General features: G+C 35.9%; 2 protein-coding genes and 1 pseudogene across 3 annotated transcripts; all 3 read right to left on the bottom strand.

Moving 5' to 3' along the window:
- Window positions 1-4059: 4059 nt before the first annotated feature.
- Window positions 4060-5580, bottom strand: LOC147921054 (uncharacterized). Its single transcript, XM_087501356.1, has one exon. It carries the CDS (start codon window positions 5578-5580, stop codon window positions 4060-4062), a length of 1521 nt encoding a protein of 506 aa, XP_087357482.1.
- An 875-nt stretch (window positions 5581-6455) lies between these two features.
- LOC104766834 (protein TIC 20-II, chloroplastic) lies at window positions 6456-7447 on the bottom strand. The gene has a single exon (XM_010490801.3). It carries the CDS (start codon window positions 7180-7182, stop codon window positions 6565-6567), a length of 618 nt encoding a protein of 205 aa, XP_010489103.1. The 5' UTR covers window positions 7183-7447; the 3' UTR covers window positions 6456-6564.
- Window positions 7448-11564: 4117 nt separating this feature from the next.
- Window positions 11565-13889, bottom strand: LOC104766835 (uncharacterized; annotated as a pseudogene). Its single transcript, XR_015591383.1, has 9 exons — window positions 13797-13889; window positions 13573-13698; window positions 13472-13498; window positions 13206-13358; window positions 12676-12823; window positions 12499-12586; window positions 12291-12406; window positions 12004-12177; window positions 11565-11903 (listed from the first exon to the last, which is right to left on the bottom strand). The product of XR_015591383.1 is annotated as an uncharacterized LOC104766835 (transcript).
- Window positions 13890-18795: the final 4906 nt, after the last annotated feature.

Here is an 18795-nt window from a genome sequence, read left to right as displayed (position 1 = left end):
CCTTCTGTCCTGAGGTGACTAATACTAAGATTTTTGTGTCTATCCTAGCAGGTCTCAATTAACCTTATGCAGTTGTAGTACAGAAGGTGTCAATCCAAATAGGAAACTTTACTAACAATCAAGATGCAATCAAGCAGTCACAAGTTAAGCCAGATTCAAAATGAGTTTTTGTCTAACAACCTAGAGTGAACGAGATGCAAGAACAAAACGAGTTTGCAGAACAAGAGCTAAAATGCAATAACTTAAGAGAGCAAAAACAAGCTAAACGAGCAGAGACAAATGAGCAAGCTATTGGAACAGAAATAAATAACAAGCTTAAAGATGCAGAAACAATCAGATAAGATAGAAGTCCTAAGGATGGGAGTAATTGATGTCGGTGGAGTCTCTTAATCTACAGAGTGTTTAACATGCCACAAGCAAGCTATCCCTAAACAATGAACATCACGACTTAGCTAAGCCAATCTCTTGACAGAAGCTACTCAAACTCAAACACTTCCAAACCTAGCTCTCGCTAGAGAAACATGATCAAGCAGGCATGACAAACAAGTTCATTCACGTCAACATACACCCTAGACAACTAATCTCTTAGGCTAGGAATGTAAGTCTCTGGCACTAGTTGGTCATACATTTCATCGAACACCTTTTGGGTGTCAAAATGTCTAAGACATAGTTCCAATTGATCAGTGAGAAACTACGATTTCTAACTCTAGTCCAGAAGGGAATCACACGAATCTAAACTTAAACACCCTACATACTAAGATCTTCCACCTAATCTATCCCATCCTCAAGAACTATCACACTACTCGGATCTAGAAATCATCATCAAGGATACAATCTCAGAAAATGTTGAATCAAGCATCATCAAATAGACAAAAATGAAATGAACGACTTTGTAGAAGAAATAAAATGCAAAATCTCAATAAAATCAAAGCTATCTAGATTACAAAGTCTCAAGTGTTTTAGGTGGCTCGGTAAACCTTAGGGAAAAGAAAACAAAAAAAACGAGATAAAAGAATGTCTCCGTCAAAACTTAACAAAACGTATTTATAGTAAAACATGGAAATCCCTAAAACGTAAAACGACAATATAGAACGTCGGTTCGAGAACCCTTCTCGGACGCGTCTTCAGAACAAAACCAGGACGTCAGTTTAAAAGCGTCGATCGATTCGTATCATGGGAGTGTCGATCGAGTCGGAGTCCAGGAAGCTTTATCGAATGGTGGCTTGAGATCGTTGATCGAGAGGCAGCTTGAAAACATCGATCGAGAGGTAGCTTGAAAACATCGATCGAGAGGCAGCTTGAAATGTGTTGTCTGAGAGCTGCTGATCGAGTCGCGCCTAGAGGGTGCTCAGGAGCCCTCCTGGGACGTCTTGGTCGAGTCGCTGCTGACATGTACGATCGAGTGGGAGCTCTTCTTTGTGTGCGGGTCGAGTCGGAGTTTAGAATGTACGTGCATCCACTAAAACGGTGATACCTTTTGAACCACGTCCCCGATTGGCTTAAAATCAACGGCATTGGAAAAATGACTCAATTCTCTACAACTTTGATGAAGACCTCGAAGGCTGAATCCCAAAGTAAAATCTTCACTCGACTCGATCAAAGACTTGGAAGATTGGGTCGCGCTGGGTAGTGTAGATCGAGTCGCGCTGGGTAGTGTAGATCGAGTCGCTGGACTGCTCTCCTGCTCTCTGTTTGCTCTTGATGGTTTGGACATCTCCTAAAACACCTGAAATAACACCAATATGCAATATGCATGCAAAACCAATGCGAAGACTACATAAATATGCATATTATGCAAAAGAGACGAAAAATAATGCAAAACAATGAGTTAAGAGAACAAAATGAACGAGAATTGCATGATGAAAGTGTGTAAAATATATACATATCAGTGACACAAAAAATTTCTAACACCGTCTTAATCACTCTGATCTGGGAAACAGAGGCTTCCGCAAAAAGAATTAAGTCGTCAGCAAAACAGACATGAGAGAGTTTTGGGCCTCCTCGAGATAGAGTAATAGGTTTCCACTCTTTAATCGCCATTGGACGGTCAATTAGCCATTCAAGACAGAGAACAAAGAGGTATGGCGATAGCGGATCCCCCTGACGGAGGCCACGAGCAGCTATAAAGGATGTGGTCTTCTCCCCATTGAACATCAATGACATAGATGGGTTTACCACACATTGTAAAATCCACCTCACCCAACAATCCTCCAGGCCAGCAGCCTTCAGAGTATCTTCCAAAAAATCCCACCGGATGCGGTCATATGCCTTCTCCAAATCCAGTTTGAGAAGCATCCAACCTTTGCGATCCTTCTTCCGTCTCATAGAGTGTACCGCCTCTTGAACAATCACAATATTATCAGTACTCAACCTACCCGGAATAAAACTAGACTGAGCGGGTCTGATACGTGTCCCAATCACGCGTTTCAACCGTAACACCATTGTTTTAGTAATCATTTTGAATAACACATTGCAAATACTGATAGGACGGAACTGAGTTATTCTTTCTGGAGTAGCAACTTTGGCGATTAAAACAACCAACGCCGCATTCGCCTCTGCCGGCAACTGACCGGATGCAAAGAAATCAATAACAAATTTAACCACTAACTCTCCCACTACATCCCAACAGTCCTGGTAGAAGATCGGTTGATAGCCATCTGGCCCAGGAGCTTTAAACCGTCCCATGCTCCGCACCGCTTCCTCCACCTCAACCACAACAAATGGTTTAGTCAATCATGTCTGTTAATACCGTGTAAGGGGGACAAACCCGTCCCGTGGTAATTATTCAACCACCGCCGGAACACTATCAAGCGAATACAGTCTTATATAATAATCCACAGCAAGCGTCTCCAATGCCTGCGGATCCACCACCCATGTATCATCCGCATTACGTAGCATCTCAATTATGTTATGCCGGCGCCGGATAACCGTAGACTTGTGAAAATACTTAGTATTGCGATCATCAAGCACTATCCACTTCTCACGTGATTTTTAGAACCATAAAACTTCCTCTTGCTCCAAAACAATATCAAACTCTTTCAAGAGCTCCTCCTCATGTCGCAGCATATCATCAGTCTGGGAAACATCCAAAGCATCCTGAATAACCCGTATCTTCTCCATTAATGCCTCCTTCCGCTTCTGGATATCGCCGAACACCTCACGGTTCCACCGCTTTAGCTTAACTTGTAACTCAAGCAATGCCTCTAGCGTACTCTTCTCACCGTCCCAAGAAGCAACAAACAAATCTTTAAAGCTAGGGTGTTCAAGCCACGCAGCCTCAAAGCGGAAAGGTCGCCGTCCTGGGTTCCGCCCCACCTCCGGACTCAGTTGCAAATACAAAGGTGCGTGATCAGACGCTAAAAACGGCAAGTGTGTAACGCAAGCATCTTGCCACTTAAGCCGCGCATGGTGACAACACAATACCCGGTCCAGCCTCTTGGCAACATAATGCCCCTCAGTTCTCCCCCTTTTCTAGGTAAAATGATGTCCTCGAAACCCCATATCCACCAAAGAAAGGTCATTTATCCAATCCCCAAAGGCCAACGAATCCGCCGATAAACGCCCATTACCCCCTGATCGTTCGTCGATTCTCACAATAGTATTAAAGTCACCACCTACCACAATTGATCCATCCAACGTCTGAATGATATCGCTCAGCTTCTCCCAAAGCCCGCTTCTCCTGCTTGCAGATGGAGCCGCATAAACCACCAATAAGTACAAGACCTCACTTCCGTCTTGTAGCTTCGCAACAATAAATTGATCCGAAGACTCCAAAATCTCCATCTCCCCGACCACTTCTCTCCACAAAAGCCACAAGCCCCCGCTTTGACCCACAGCATCAACTCGAAACGAGTGCTCAAAGCCCAACCCTTGACATATTTGACCCGCTCTGTCACCAGCCGCATGCGTTTCAAACAAAGCCAAAATGTCTGTTTTATTTTTCTTCAACATGTATCGTATTGTTCGCCGAAAATTAGGTTTATTCGTCCCCCGACAGTTCCACAAAATCAGATTCATCATAGAAATTATATAGATGCTTCGCACTACCGGGGAAAATCGTTATGCCTTCCCTGTATCCGACTCTGCAACAACATCAACCTGTTGCGGATCATTCTCCCTGCCACTCATCGAATCATCAGGCACTGCAGGTTGAGTTACAGTATTTCTGGAACCCACCTGCATGCTTCCCTCCTGTACTCGATTGTCGTTATTCGCAAACTCGTCTCCTAATCGTCCCATCCCAGTTGATTCTACCCGCAAACATTTACCATTAACAGAAAACTCCTCCCCCTTAATGGGCCCAAAAACCAATCCTCCCATGGGCCGACTATTATGCACCTGCTTCTGCCTCGGCCCAGTGGACTCCAAAGTCTTCCCTACCCTCTTTTTCTTTGTTTTAGGTCCATTCCGAGGACCACTATTTCCTTTCGCCAAACTTGCCGTGAACGGCACTGCTTTGATTTGGTCCAGATTTGAATCATTATTACCGTAGGTAAGAGGTAATTCATTTTCCTTATTCGCTTCATTTATTTTGGCCACTTCCCTTATCTCTCCAGATTCTGCATCATTGCCAAGATTCCCGAAACAATTTGATGTTTCCAATCCCGGACTTTTCGTGATATCCTGAAGATTCTCTCTGCTTCGAGCGGTCGACGGACTCGCCGCAACCACCATCTGCGGAGTCACCGGCTGAGACGACCGGTGCCCTTTCCGACCAACCATCATAAAACCATCATCAACCTTATTCAGCTCGGGCTCCTCAGTCGTAGCAGTCCGCTCTGCTAAAGGAATCACCTTCTCCACCACACGGTGGGGGCAGAAATGGACCAAATGTCCATACAAACCACACGAAGAGCAAATCTTCATCAAACCTTCATATGCGACATAATATCGTTCACCATTGACGACTACTGATCTTTTCAATGGTTTCGATAAATCAACCTCAACACAAACTCGAGCATAACGGGCCCTTTCAAACGTTAGGGTCGTCATATCCACCCGCACAGGCTTCCCTAATCCACTTGTGATAGCTCTAAGAATGGCTTTATGATAGTAGCTCACCGGAAGGTTATTCACCCGCACCCACACCGGCGTTGCCACAATCTCATCGCGTAACGGATCAAAATCCGGTGACCAATCCTGCACAAACAGGTAGTTCCCAAACACCCTCCATAGACCTCCAGTTAGTGTAGCCAGGTATTCCTCCTCCACTTCAAACCGGACCATAAACAATTGTCGGGGAAGGTCCATGACATACATGACACCCTTTGGCTTCCACAAATCCCTCAGTTTCCGACTCAGCACCGCGACGGGGATATGGCTCCCCAACACCTTCACAAACATACACTTCCTCCATAAACCATGCATAGCTTCAAGCACCTCAGCCCCAATTGTCACAACCGGTTCCCCATTCTCTCTGTCAGGGAACTCTAACCGGCACCTCTCAGTAACAAAATCATCATCAAGCACACTATCTGGCGACGGCACTCCTCCAAACTTGTCGTTCCGTACTCTAGTCACCCAGTCCCTGAGGGTATCCGGCGGATCCCTTGGTGGCCGCCCCCTCTCTCCGATATCCATCATTATCACGTCTTGCCCACAATCGCCAAATCGCCCTCTCTCGCCATTAGGGTAAAATGTCAATTGATAACGAATTGGATATTTTAAACTTTTCTAATTTGCGTCGGTTGTGTTTCTGTTCTTTGCATGTGGGGTCGTGTTATAGAATATTAGACCATAGAAACCTACTCTATATATAGAGATATGTGTGTGTATGTGGTATATAATAAGCTTTTATCTCGGATCCTCAAATTGATTTTGAACTTCAATTTTTCGAAATCAGCGGTATTTAATTGTGTAAACCATCTTGCAAATTACCGGAATGTAGAAGAGATTTTTGGAAGGTAATAAATATTTATTTCTTTATGTGGGTTGATTCTGTCTTTTGAACTTTCGAAAGTAACGGTTCTGATTTCTCTTAACATCCTTTGTTTCGTGATCTCTTGTGAATCTTCATTTTGTATTCTCTTATTAGTCCAAATATTCTTCTATCCAACGTTCATAATTCAAATGTCATTATTCTAGTTCCAAAAGTCAAACAATCAGAACTTTCTTATCTCGAATAGGATTTGTTTCTTGATTATAATTTTTGGTTTGTCGTACGGTCGTTACATTGCAACCATAGATGGCTAAGTAAATTTTTGGCCAAGGGAAACCAGAACTCGGGACGAGTGAAAATCATTTGGAGTTTGGGACTGTCACTTTGAGGGGTCATTACTTTGTAGTAAATACTCTGGTCTTTTAACAAATCAAAATCAGATTTCTTAGGGATTGTTTGATCGTCTCAGTTATGGCATCATAGGAGACTCCCGCACGAATGTGTTTATGCCAACGAATTTAATAATCTTGATAGTTTTCATATCTCTCACAGGTCTTGCTTGCTTCTGAACCTAAGCTATCAAAATTATTACATTTCATATAGCCCAAAAAACAACTTACACCATCATCATCATCATCAGTAGTTTTAACTAAACAAACATATATAAGAGAAGCTGAGCAATAATTTTAGAGTTGTCTACTGGCGGCATCAGCGACAAAGGGAATGTAAGGTGTTTTACCGACTAAGCAGGAGAGGACTCCATAGACAAAACACATAGAGCTGAAGACGAACACACCCGTGTGTCCCCACATCATCGCCTTCATCCCAAACCCGCCTCCTTGACCCGGATCAAGAATCCGGGTCAGGAGCACCGGAACAGCAAGCAGCACATCCAGCGTCACCGCCTGCATAGCGTTGAACCTCACGTACCTGCTGAGACTCGTGTTCCTAACCACACCCAGGTACAGCCCGAAGAAGGCCACGAAGCTCGCGTACGGCACGGATCTGTACAGATTCAGGATTGGGAACACTGGCTCCATCAGCAGTCCAAGCCTAGGGTACTGCGCGAACAAGAATCTACCGTACTGCAGCGAGTTGAAGAACGGCAGCGCGTAGGACGCGATTGCTATCACGCGCTCCGTCGCCGGCGTTGGGTTGTATGAGGCGCGTGTCGTCACGGCTCTCTTCCTTGAGGGGCTGGGGATGGAGACGGTGCTCGATCTAGGGAAGGAGAGGCTGTGGAGTAGTGGTCTGCTGCCTCTGGGATTTAGGGTTGGCTGGAGAGAGATGCACATAGACGCCATTTTTAATTTTCTAGGGATTTGGCGATGGATGAGTCTGGCCGGACACTGGAGGTTTTTGGATTTGGACAACAACAAGAAGTGCAAAAATAAACTCAAACGCCGTCGTTTTGACTTCTGTTGGTTGCTTATTGGGCCGACCTATCTATTAACAGGTCCAGATATTTTTTCCTTGCAGCAACATGTGTTTATTTGCTTTGGAAGCGGTAGCACACTGTTATCAAAACTGTAAGAATGGTTTACGTAATATATGTACATTTTGATAGAAACAAAATTGTAAGAATGGTTTACGTAATATACATACACTAGAATTGGATCCGTGCTAAACCACGGATTAACATTTATTTTATTTATTTTGTAATTTTTATTTAAAGTGTTATATATATAACTATTTTATTTGTTTTAATTTTTTTTTCTCAAATACTATGCCATGAAATCATATGTTGAATATAACTTATGAAAATAACATATATTTTATAAGATCTATTCTAGTAAATCTAGATTTTGACCCGCGATACACTGTAGTTTAAGTTATTTGATAAAAATATTAATTTCTGTTTGTTAATTTCATTTGATTTGTTTAGTTTTTAAAATTATATATTGTATTTTGATTGTAAATTATATGACTTAACCTACACTATACCACATATTAATTATTTTGTTACAATATTAATTAATCGATTTAATTAGATATGCCTATTAATCTAATATTCATATTGTTAACAAAATAATGAGATGATATTTTATCCATGTAGCACCGAATTAATGACATTTTAAGTTTCTATTAATATCTACTCAAACATGTCTAGCCATATAACTCGTCGTGTGATATTTTAATTCGTTGTACACCGCAGAAAAAACTTCATAAACATCTAAATATATTTTTAAAATTTAAAATGTTTTAATAAAGTTTTTTTTATAGAAATTGAACTACTTATAATATTTGAACTTCTTATAAAGTTTAAGTATTATTAATATCTTAAACAGTTAAAAATTAAATGTTATAATAATTGAAATATTAATAATCTTTAAAGTTTTAAAAAGTTCACAAAATAATGAGATAATATTTTACCCGTGTAGCACCGAATTAATGACATTTTAATTTTTTATTAATATCAACTCAAATATGTTCTGCCATATAACCCGTCATGTGATATTTTAATTCGTATATATTATTAAAATTTAATATGTTTGAATAAATTTTATTATTTTAGAAATTGAAATACTTATAATATTTGAACTTAATATAAAGTTTAAATATTATTCATATCTTAAACATTTTATAAAACGATAAATGTTTTAATAATTGAAATATTAATAATCTTTAAAAAAATTTAAAAAGTTATACATTTGAATTTTTAAAGTTATTAAAAGTTGAAATTCTTTAAAATAAAGAACCGTAATAAAATGCATAAATTTTTTAATTTCAATGCCTGATAAATCAAGGTTTCTGCTCATTTATATTCAGAATCATTTTGGTCTCTTTTTTATTAATATGACTTTGAATCTTTGCCTAGTTTTCTTAGGTGATGTAGGGCATTATGTATATTTTTTTTATTCATCAGTTGAGCAATATATATCTGTTTTAAAAAATTTAAATTACATCATATGCAGAAAAAATCATAAATTTTACTAATTAAATATATTAGATAAAAAAATTAAAATAATTTAAATATAAAATAAAATAAATGTGAAAGAAGAATCACATATTTTTGTTTTAATTAGGTTGAGAGATTTTCTTATCTTTTAAATGTTACCTATAATTGATTTATATGTTACTATAATTAACTAAATCCATACTATCCTTACTTACCAAAAATCAGACTAACCCGTATATTATGATACACCTATATCATAAATGTATAACCAAAAAATCATAAATATATCTATTATATAATCTAAAAAAAATATCCTGTACTTTCATTATATAATTTATTATATAGAGGATTTTGATAGAAACTTTCTTTCGACATCAAAAATCACTTTTCGAGAATCGCAAATGCCCAAGTAAATTGAATGTCTAGAAACATTGAAATTGTATACCATTCATTAATTTAAAAACTCAATCCAATATAAAATTACCCGTACAGAAAACTACATGCTGGATTTCCTTCGTTGTGATTTAATATAGTATTCTTTTTGGAGTCCAACTAGATTTGGATCCATGCTAGAGCACAGATTAAAATTCCATTTATTTATATTATAATTTTAAAATAAAATATAATTTATAAAACGGTTTAGCATTATAAACTGAGAAACGATTGTTATTTTTTTGTATGAATATGAGAGATGTATTTTGGTGAATGGAGATCTGAATGATTTATATCAATGTTTTTTAACCAGGACCGGACCGGCCAGTCAGTTCGATCCAACCACAACCCGATAGGTATTCCGGTCCGGGTAACTTCTATCTAACAAATAAAACCCGGCAGGTCAGACTGGATTGTCGGTCTCAAATTAAAATATTTTATTTTGGTCATACTTTAAACTCAAACCAAATTAAAAATAAATGTCGTTATTTATAAAAGAATCAATTAGTTATTTTATCTAATCATTTAAAAGTTTAATTTTAGTTGTTTAGTACTTAACTATGTATGTTTTGTTCATATATTTATAGAAAAGTAAATGTTATATTCATAAAATGTAATCAAACTAATAAACCAATTGACCCTTAATTCAATATGTCCGACTTGTTGACCCAGTGACCCGAAAAACTTCTGGTTCACCTTCCGGTCCGGTTTTAAAGACATTGATTTATATTAAAAGCTTGGAAGGGTGTTAGATCAGAATTTATTTTGAAATCCACAATAAAATATCGGAAATCACGATTAAGTGTGATTAATTGCCAAGATTTTATTCCTTCTTACGCCTAACACTATATTTTTATGCCTAACACTATATATGGTGTAACAATATATGGAATAATCAAGATTTTTTTTCGAAATTGTATACCCCATTGGAATATTATCTTTAAGAGGATTCTTTGAGATATTCTTAAGTGTATTCGTAATTTCATATAGCCCACGAATTTCATCTATAACTTTTTTTTGTAACCAACCTATATTTAATATATTATCTATTTTGTAACCAACTTATAAAAATTAAGATTCTACAAAAAAAGTTGTATAGTTCCGTTTTATTATACCAAAAAAAAGTTGTGTACTTTCTTTTATGATTGAGAGTATATTTTTATCCCCTTTAATAATTTGGTTAACGTTGTGGTCTATCAATAAAATCTCAAGAAAATAAATTGGTAATATTGTGATTATAAATCTTTGGAAACAACGTGATCTTCCGAAAATAAAGTTTGGAATATCTATGAACTATCAATTTAGAATACCCCGTTTAAGATTTTCGGTTACAATTAAGGTTTTATTTGTTACCATTAATATATTAATATATGAGTTATGAACTTGTAATCAATTAATATATGGATTAATCTATAACATATATATAACTTATTTGTAACTATTTATAACCATTTATTAAAATTATAAAGTCTACCAAAACAATGTTGTGGACTTCCCTTTTATTAAAAAGAGGATTTTAAGACATTCATCTCTCTTTTAACGGTTAATAGGAGTATGCATAAGCTCAACGATAGCTATGAACTAACAGGGTATCACAAGGTTTCACAGTTAGAGACTTAGAGTTAAAGGTTTTCAAAGATGGTACATTATATAATAGATATGAGCGAGAAGAAATCTATCGACCAGCATGTAATTACCGGATTGCTCCGTTCCACTAAATCTTATTATATAACCAACATTTAACAAGAGCGCTACCAAAAAGTTCGTTTCTCGGACCCTACCCCTATCTTTGATTTCTCTTACTAAATTTGTTTTTGATAATCTTAGTTTTAATGCAAAAATGATTAAGTGGTGTTACGGTCCAACAGGACCAACACCCATGCATGGTTGTTGGGGTTTTGCCCAATCACATCTTAAAATCATTTGAACCATTGAGAGATTTACGAGGCCAATCTGAGTGTTTGATTTCTTCAAGTTCAAACTTCAAACAAAGTTTTGTTAGATACAAAATATGAGCATGAATGATAAATATATGTATATGATCTGTAATTAAACTTAGTACACTCCAACTTAATAAAGAGAAACTTACCCTAACTTACTTTATCAAAAAAAAAAAAAAAAACTTACCCTAACTTATTTTTACATGCTCAAATCCACACACAACTTTTGATAACCTAACCACGATTTTAGAGTTGTAACTGTTTCAATATTTATAAGCACGGACGGTGGTGAAGACATTTTTTTGCACATAGTATTGTTACGTTTAATTTAAGAGTAAGTATGTATCTGCGCTACAGCGCAGTGTTCTTTAAAATAATTGATATAAAAATTTTAAGTTCTTAAACGATGTTAATGTTTTTTTTTAACGTCTAACTTTATTAATTTAGAGAAGAAGTATACAATTACAAAGAGTTTATACGGTACATATTACTATTTTTCATCTAAATTGATAGTAAGTTGGACGAAAACATATTTTAATCATCTTCTATATCCGTTATCTGACTTGAAAAAATATACTCGTACTTTCACAATTTTACTACTCGCAAATCAAATTTGAGTATCGTATCACCCGTAGATCTAGTCCACAGCATCGCGGGACATCACATGCTGCTACATCAGCACAACAATCTTATCCACAGCATCAAGGAACATCACAAGTGTATCGTGTAGCAGAATGCTGTAAACATTTAGCCCCTGCAAAGCGTTACATAAACAAGGTTAATTCCATCAAGATTTGCCAACCCATTAAAGTCGAGGAACCGCAAGGTTTGATATGTGATTATCTATAACTTACTATTGATGGAATTATGTTGACATAATGTAGATTCTGGGTGGCTAGCTTCAGCTTTTCATCAATAGGACCACCTTCAACAACAAGGACTTTCTTTGTCTTCTCCATTTGATTGTAATAATTTACAATGTTCTTTGTTTTATGCGTAGGCAATGCCAAATCATCAAACACGAGGAGCTGCATAAATTTCCTCAACCATCAGATACGATAAGACCAGTTTAATAACAAAGGCACAGTAATGATGGACGATCAAGAGCACAAGTTATGATTAAGAAGAGAAAGAGACTGACTTTTCCTTCAGCGGCTCGAGCTGTCAATGCTATTTTCAGTCCAAGCCGTCGAACCTGCTTATTCATCTTTATCGCATGGCTTCTCGGTATGGGTCCATGCATGACACAACCACCAACTAATGGTTCAATGAAGTTCAATCAGAGAGCTAGCTATATATGATGGCAAAAAACCTTAAAATCAAAAAACTGATTTATCTACGCAGAGTACCATGTCTAGCTCGACCTGTACCCTTCTGATTCCATGGCTTTCTTCCAGTTCCACTAACCTCACTCAATGCTTTGGTCGAATGAGTTCCCTAAATATCAACCAACAAAGTGTCACACACTTATTGATTGTTTGCTTATACGACTAAATTAAGGCACTGTGAGATAACTAATTAATTACCTGCTGGCGTTTAGCAAGCTGCCATCGCACGACATTGTGAATGATATCTTTCCTTATTGGAACATCAAAGACATCACCTGCTAAAACCATGAAACCTTGTCCTCGTTCTGAAAATTCGTCACCGGAATGACCAAGTCTTGATATTGTCCTATGGAAAGTATCAATACCAGAGCCAGTTAATACACGTCCAGAAGTTCTAAAAAGAGAGAAGCAATAAGGAAAACATCATTGCTCGGAGATTTTAAACACGTCTCAAGCACAATCACAAAACAGAGAGAAACACTGGCAAACAAACCTAAGTTAACCTGCACGTAATAAGCTAAATAAGGCCAGGAACTCCTCTCAAAACATAAAGTAACTACATTTCTCTAACACAACCACCCACTCTCCATTTCCCCAACATAAACTCCCATGAAATGTACTAAATTCTTAGCAAAACCATATGAAAGATGTACAAAATTCTCAGCAAAACCATATGAAAGATACAGACAGAGTTATGGAATTAGCTTGAAACAAAACATATAAGATACCTATGGTTCGGTCTGGTGTAAGCACACTCTTTTCCGTAAGTAAATCAGAAGGAAATGTATCATCAGGAGTCAAAATAGAAGTCGAGAGCTTTCGGTTGGAGAACAAAGCCATTCCATATTGCAATTGATTCAACAGAGATGAAACCCACACATCTAGAGAATAACAAAAAAAAAAAAAAAAAAAAAAAAAAAATACTCAGGAAGAGAGACTACTCAAGTACTAACTAAGTAGATTACCTTGAGATCACTAGTAAGAGAAGCTAAACCATTTCCAGATGTATTCACGGGCATATCTGTTCGAAAAGAGGCAGAGAGAAACAATCAGATAATTTTGAGACGAGAGAAGCTTAGGAAATGAGATAAGTACTTGGTGAAGAGCCTCGTCCTAGAGCTGTTAAGGATCCCAAAGTGCGAAAGATCCTTCTTGAGATTAAAGCAGCCATAATCTCCGATATCGATTTGAAGCAATAAAACAAAAACCCTAGCTGCTCATCTACAACACGAAAACCCAATTTCTTCAGTATCTATCAAAGGCTGATTAAGAAGCAGAAATCAAAACCAGTCCACATGCATTTTTCGGGGAACACTCACCGGTCACAAGATAGACGGCGGCGACTCATGAGTTCTCGTTCTGAATTGGGTCATCCCGAGACGGGTCGGGTCTTATTTGGGTCATCAACTTAAAAAAAAAAAAGCCCATAAGTCAACACTTATTTGTGGGCCTATTTTCATTATTTTTGGTTTTATTATCATCACTTGTATTTTATTTTCCATCTATACACCTTAACTCAATTTATCTTTTGCTCTAATTTTTTTATTTTTCATATGTTTTTGTAGCATTCAAATGTATATAGCTTTTGTTTTCAAATATCGCCTAGCAATGTACCATGTTGGCTCTTGATGGTAAATGTACAAATAATCACCATATTAGCTATTGCAGATGAGTGAAGCAAAATAAGCTTTGTATTATGGCCATGGTCATCTCATATAGTTTACTAGTCTTATATAGAGTTGACAAGACTAGGTTTGGAATAAAATTGTGTATATATTTTCTAGTTACAATAATTGATTTGAATCTGTTTGATGGTAAACTGTAACTTTTTCCTTCTGATGTGGCTAAGCAAAAATGATGTGGTGATATTAATGTGATACAAGCCATTGGGAGGGCATCTATAGCTTTAGTGAGAACTTGCATCAAGAAAGAACGAGAGCTCATAAATGTAGCATGTTACATGTGTATTGTTGTGTTCCATGGCTTCTTTGACCTCATCAAGACATCAAATGTTCTTGCCGCTCAAACAAACAAATACATTCACATGCATGTGATTGGGTATATATGTGTGGGGGCTGCGGGAGAAGAAGTTCGAAATAAATTTTGTTTCGATAAATTGAGTAAATATAAATTTTAGTTGGCTCTATAAATATTACATAAATTACAATGACATTTGAACATAGAAATTTATTTGTAATGTTTCCAACATGTTATGGGCTAAAGGCTACTTGTTCCCACTATGTACATGCATCTTCTACTTATATTGGCCACCCACCAAAACCAACATTTTATTCCATATCAGGATATATAGTTCTTTCCTTGTATCTATTTTTGATTGTTTTAGCAATGAGTTATAATTCTATATTTTTCAATCAAGTTATTAACCAAAAAGTCTTTTTGGGTTACCAAGACAGTTTCGGACATTAAACCTAGCGCTAATTAAAGCCATAATCTCCTTTGGTATAAAACCAGCATTTGATGTTACTTGTTTAAAGCGTATAATAGGGCTGGGCATTCGAGTAACCCGTTCGGGTTCGGGTAAACGGGTTTAGAAAAATAGAACCCATTGGGTATTTTTAGATATATGGGTTCGGTTCGGTTTGGGTATTATAGGGTTCGGGTCGGTTTGGGTTACAAATTTTAGAACCCGATTAGTACCCGAACTACCGGATACCCGAAAAAATATAATTAAATTTAAATAAATTTAGTTAAATTTTGACTTACATAACAAAATATTTTAGATATTTTGATTATTTTAGATATTTAGGTATAAAACTAAATTAAATATTCAAAATTATAATCATAATTTTGGGGTAATTGCATTATATTAATGATAAATATTATAAATATGTTTATATGTTCGGGTTTAATGGGTACCCAAACGGGTACCGGGTATTACCCGACCCTAACCCGAACCCACGGGTATTAGAAAATAGAATCCAATAGGGTTTTATAGGCAAACCCGTACCCAACCCGAACCCGGTTTTTCGGGTTGGGTTCCGGATTGAGTATTCGGGTACGGTTTTTATGCCCAGGCCTAGCGTATATTATTAGCATGTGAGAGACTTAAACCTGGAAACAAGCTAGGATTCATCACTAACATCTGTGACAAAGATCTTTGCTATCCAAGATCTGAGTTTTTGGTTATTGAATAAGAAGTAAACTTGAGAGAGGGAGAGAGGGAGAGAGAGAGAGTATCATCATGCATATGCATAGCGGAAACACCAAAGCTCGCTGTTACGTTCCGTAAATGTGTGTAGTAGAGAGCAAAGGCTATTAGTAATTAGTAATATAGCCAGAACCGAGGAGACCGCAAAATGTAATTTTTGGATCCACGTGAAAACATAAAAGAAAAAAGAAAAAAAAAAGAAAAAAATTGAAGAAATCAAAAGTTTAAAAACAATGAAAGCATTAGCGTTGTCAATCGCGCTGGCCCGGCCCGGCCCAGCCCGAAATCTTTAAAGCCCGCATATGTTTGAGCTCGGTTCGGCTCGGTCCGAAATATTTCCGAGTCTATATTTCAAAGCTCGAGCCCAGCTCTAACAGGGCTTTTCGGGCTTTTTCGGGCTTATCTTATTGATCAATAATTCAAACTTATAAGTTTTAAAAAGCAGTGTTTAAAGATGTATTGTAAAACAAATCAATCAAAATTTTAATAATTCATCTATATTCACTACAACCAACTTAATTTAAAAGAAAAAGTTTAAAACTAAATAAAAGTTTATACTTTAACCAAATAAAAAATATATAGAATTCATGTAAAATATCATAGAGAAAATTTTAAAAGTATTAAGCAAGGTTATTAAGGAAATATGAAAACTAGGATTAGAGTTTTAAACTTTATTTACAATAAATCATTAATCAAGTATTGCAATCAAATAAAAATGTTAACAAAAAAAGTACAAAAAATATTTGTTAAAGAGTTTTTCGTGCTGGCCCGAGTACGGTCGGGCTAAGCCCAAAAAAATCTATAGTCCAAACGGACTGAGCCCAAAAACCTGATTTTTTCTGGACATATATATTTAAGCTCAAATCCGGTATTTTTCAGGACGGGGCCGGACCAGCCCGCAAGCTTTGGCTTAATTCACATGCCTAGATAGCATATCATACCCAACTCCATTCATTCTCTAAACTTAATTTTTTAGGCGATGAAATGTGTGCTGCCACCTAAACATATATATATGTATGTCAGTAGAAGTTTCAACCGCCATCAGATCGACATCGTTGCTACAAACATCATGCATCGTTTTGTTTCTTTACCCCATTATCATGATTGGCTACTCTATAGATAGTGCACAAACTATAATTTAAGTGTCTATCATATCCAGTTTTGTAAACCAAATGGAAGCTTATTAATTAGATGATGATATATGTTCAGTATATATAGTAGCTTGAAGAAATGAAACTACTCTCATGACAACAGACTGAGTTATGTTATCGTATATTTTTAAAGATATCTATTTTGTTATTTTGTTAAAAACGTTACGTGTGCATCAATTTACAACTTCTTATCCTACTATATTAATTGAGAAATACATTTATAAAAATAACATTAAAAGTGTAAAAAATTACATTAGAATGCCATTAAAAATAGTAAAAAATAGTTAAGATCCTTAAGAATAATTAATACAATTTAATAAAATATTTGTGTATTAAAAATAATATATTAAGAAATATTCATTCAATTAAACAGCTAAGATTTCTACATATTTTAAACAGATTTTTTTGGCAATAATTTTTGCAGCAATAATCTAATTGTAAGTAAGCCGGATGAATTGCTAATAATAAATAACAAAATAACAAAAAAAATATTTCAAATTTAATTCAAATAAAATGTTTAGTCCACGGTTTAATGTCGGTTAATACCTAGTCGTTAAGTAATTAATCGTTCATTTCATACCTTTTTCTTCATATACATACATTCTAAATTATTATGCGTTCATACCTAAATTCTGTGGCACTTCTTAATAATTTCAGATTCATTATTTTCTTTTTTTTTGCTCATACGTTATATTCTTACCGTGGGTTACATACATAATATACATTTCGTTTTTTTATTCATAGTAGTTATAGTTGAAGGTGTATCAGGTGATCTAGTGATTCAGAATTCTCTGACGACCCCCGAAGATTTTGTTTTGAATGATGATTGTACAAATAGGCATGATCACGGTTACGGTTATCACGATTATGGTTTATTAACTACCGGTTACGGTTAGAAATTTTGTTTAACCTTAACCATAACTGTTTAATAAACGGTTACTGTTAAATATGGTTCCGGTTCAAGCGGTTACAATTATATATTGTTACGGTTATTTGATAATATGATACGATTAATATTATTTGACGATAAAATATAATTGATATTATTTATTTATAATTAATATGTTCTTTTAGTGTCTCATATTTCTATATATCATATGATTCATATTAAATAAATAATTATTAGTATATTTTATTATGTTTTTAAAACGATTACGGTTAACAAATTATGGTTTAACTATGCGGTTAACCAACGATTTTGATATAGTTACGGTTAATTAACGGTTATGGTTAATATAATTTAACCATATATTTATGGTTAACCGTTACGGTTTGTAACCATTTTATACGGTTATGGTCTGGTTACGGTCCGAAATTCAATAATGGTTTAATTTTCATCATACCTATGTACAGACGACCAGATACCCTTACCGTGAAGGTCTGTAACCCGTGGTAACCTCTCCTCTAAATTGATAACTGAGTTGAATACAAAAAGAAAAGCTTCTATTACCCTTGAGGATGCAAAAACTTGTCTTGATGAAGAAAGAGGTTACGATTTTACCCTAGCAGATAATCATGGAATGATGCATCTGTTATGGCCTCTGAAGAAGGGACTCTATGCTATGTTTTTGTAACCTTCTACCAGAATATATAATGTTTATGGGTTCATACGTAATCAGTTTAATCATCCTCTTTGCTGGGATTTTTCAGTATGCAATTTAATCAGCATCACTGCTGTCCTTCGTAGTCAGATGGCTAAGTCTAAGCATCTGAGCCAAATGTATGTGTGCCAACAGGCAGATAAACAAGTTTACAATCAGCAGCGTAGGAAAGGCGACAGTCATTGTTGCTAGTATTATGGACCACTTATCTAACGCCATGGAATATATTTTTGGGTAGTATTGGTACAGTAAAATCTCTAAAGTCATGACCATATAATTTTATTAATTTATAGAAATTTTAATTTATCGATAAATTAATAATTATTAATTTATCGATAAATTAAGAAAATATTAATTTATGAAAAGATTTTTTCATTTTCATAGCTTTGAACATTCT

This window comes from Camelina sativa, chromosome 19, assembly GCF_030686135.1.
Source record: "Camelina sativa cultivar CO46 ecotype springtype chromosome 19, ASM3068613v1".
Classification (NCBI taxonomy): domain Eukaryota; kingdom Viridiplantae; phylum Streptophyta; class Magnoliopsida; order Brassicales; family Brassicaceae; genus Camelina; species Camelina sativa.
This window is presented reverse-complemented; position numbering and strand designations above follow the sequence as displayed.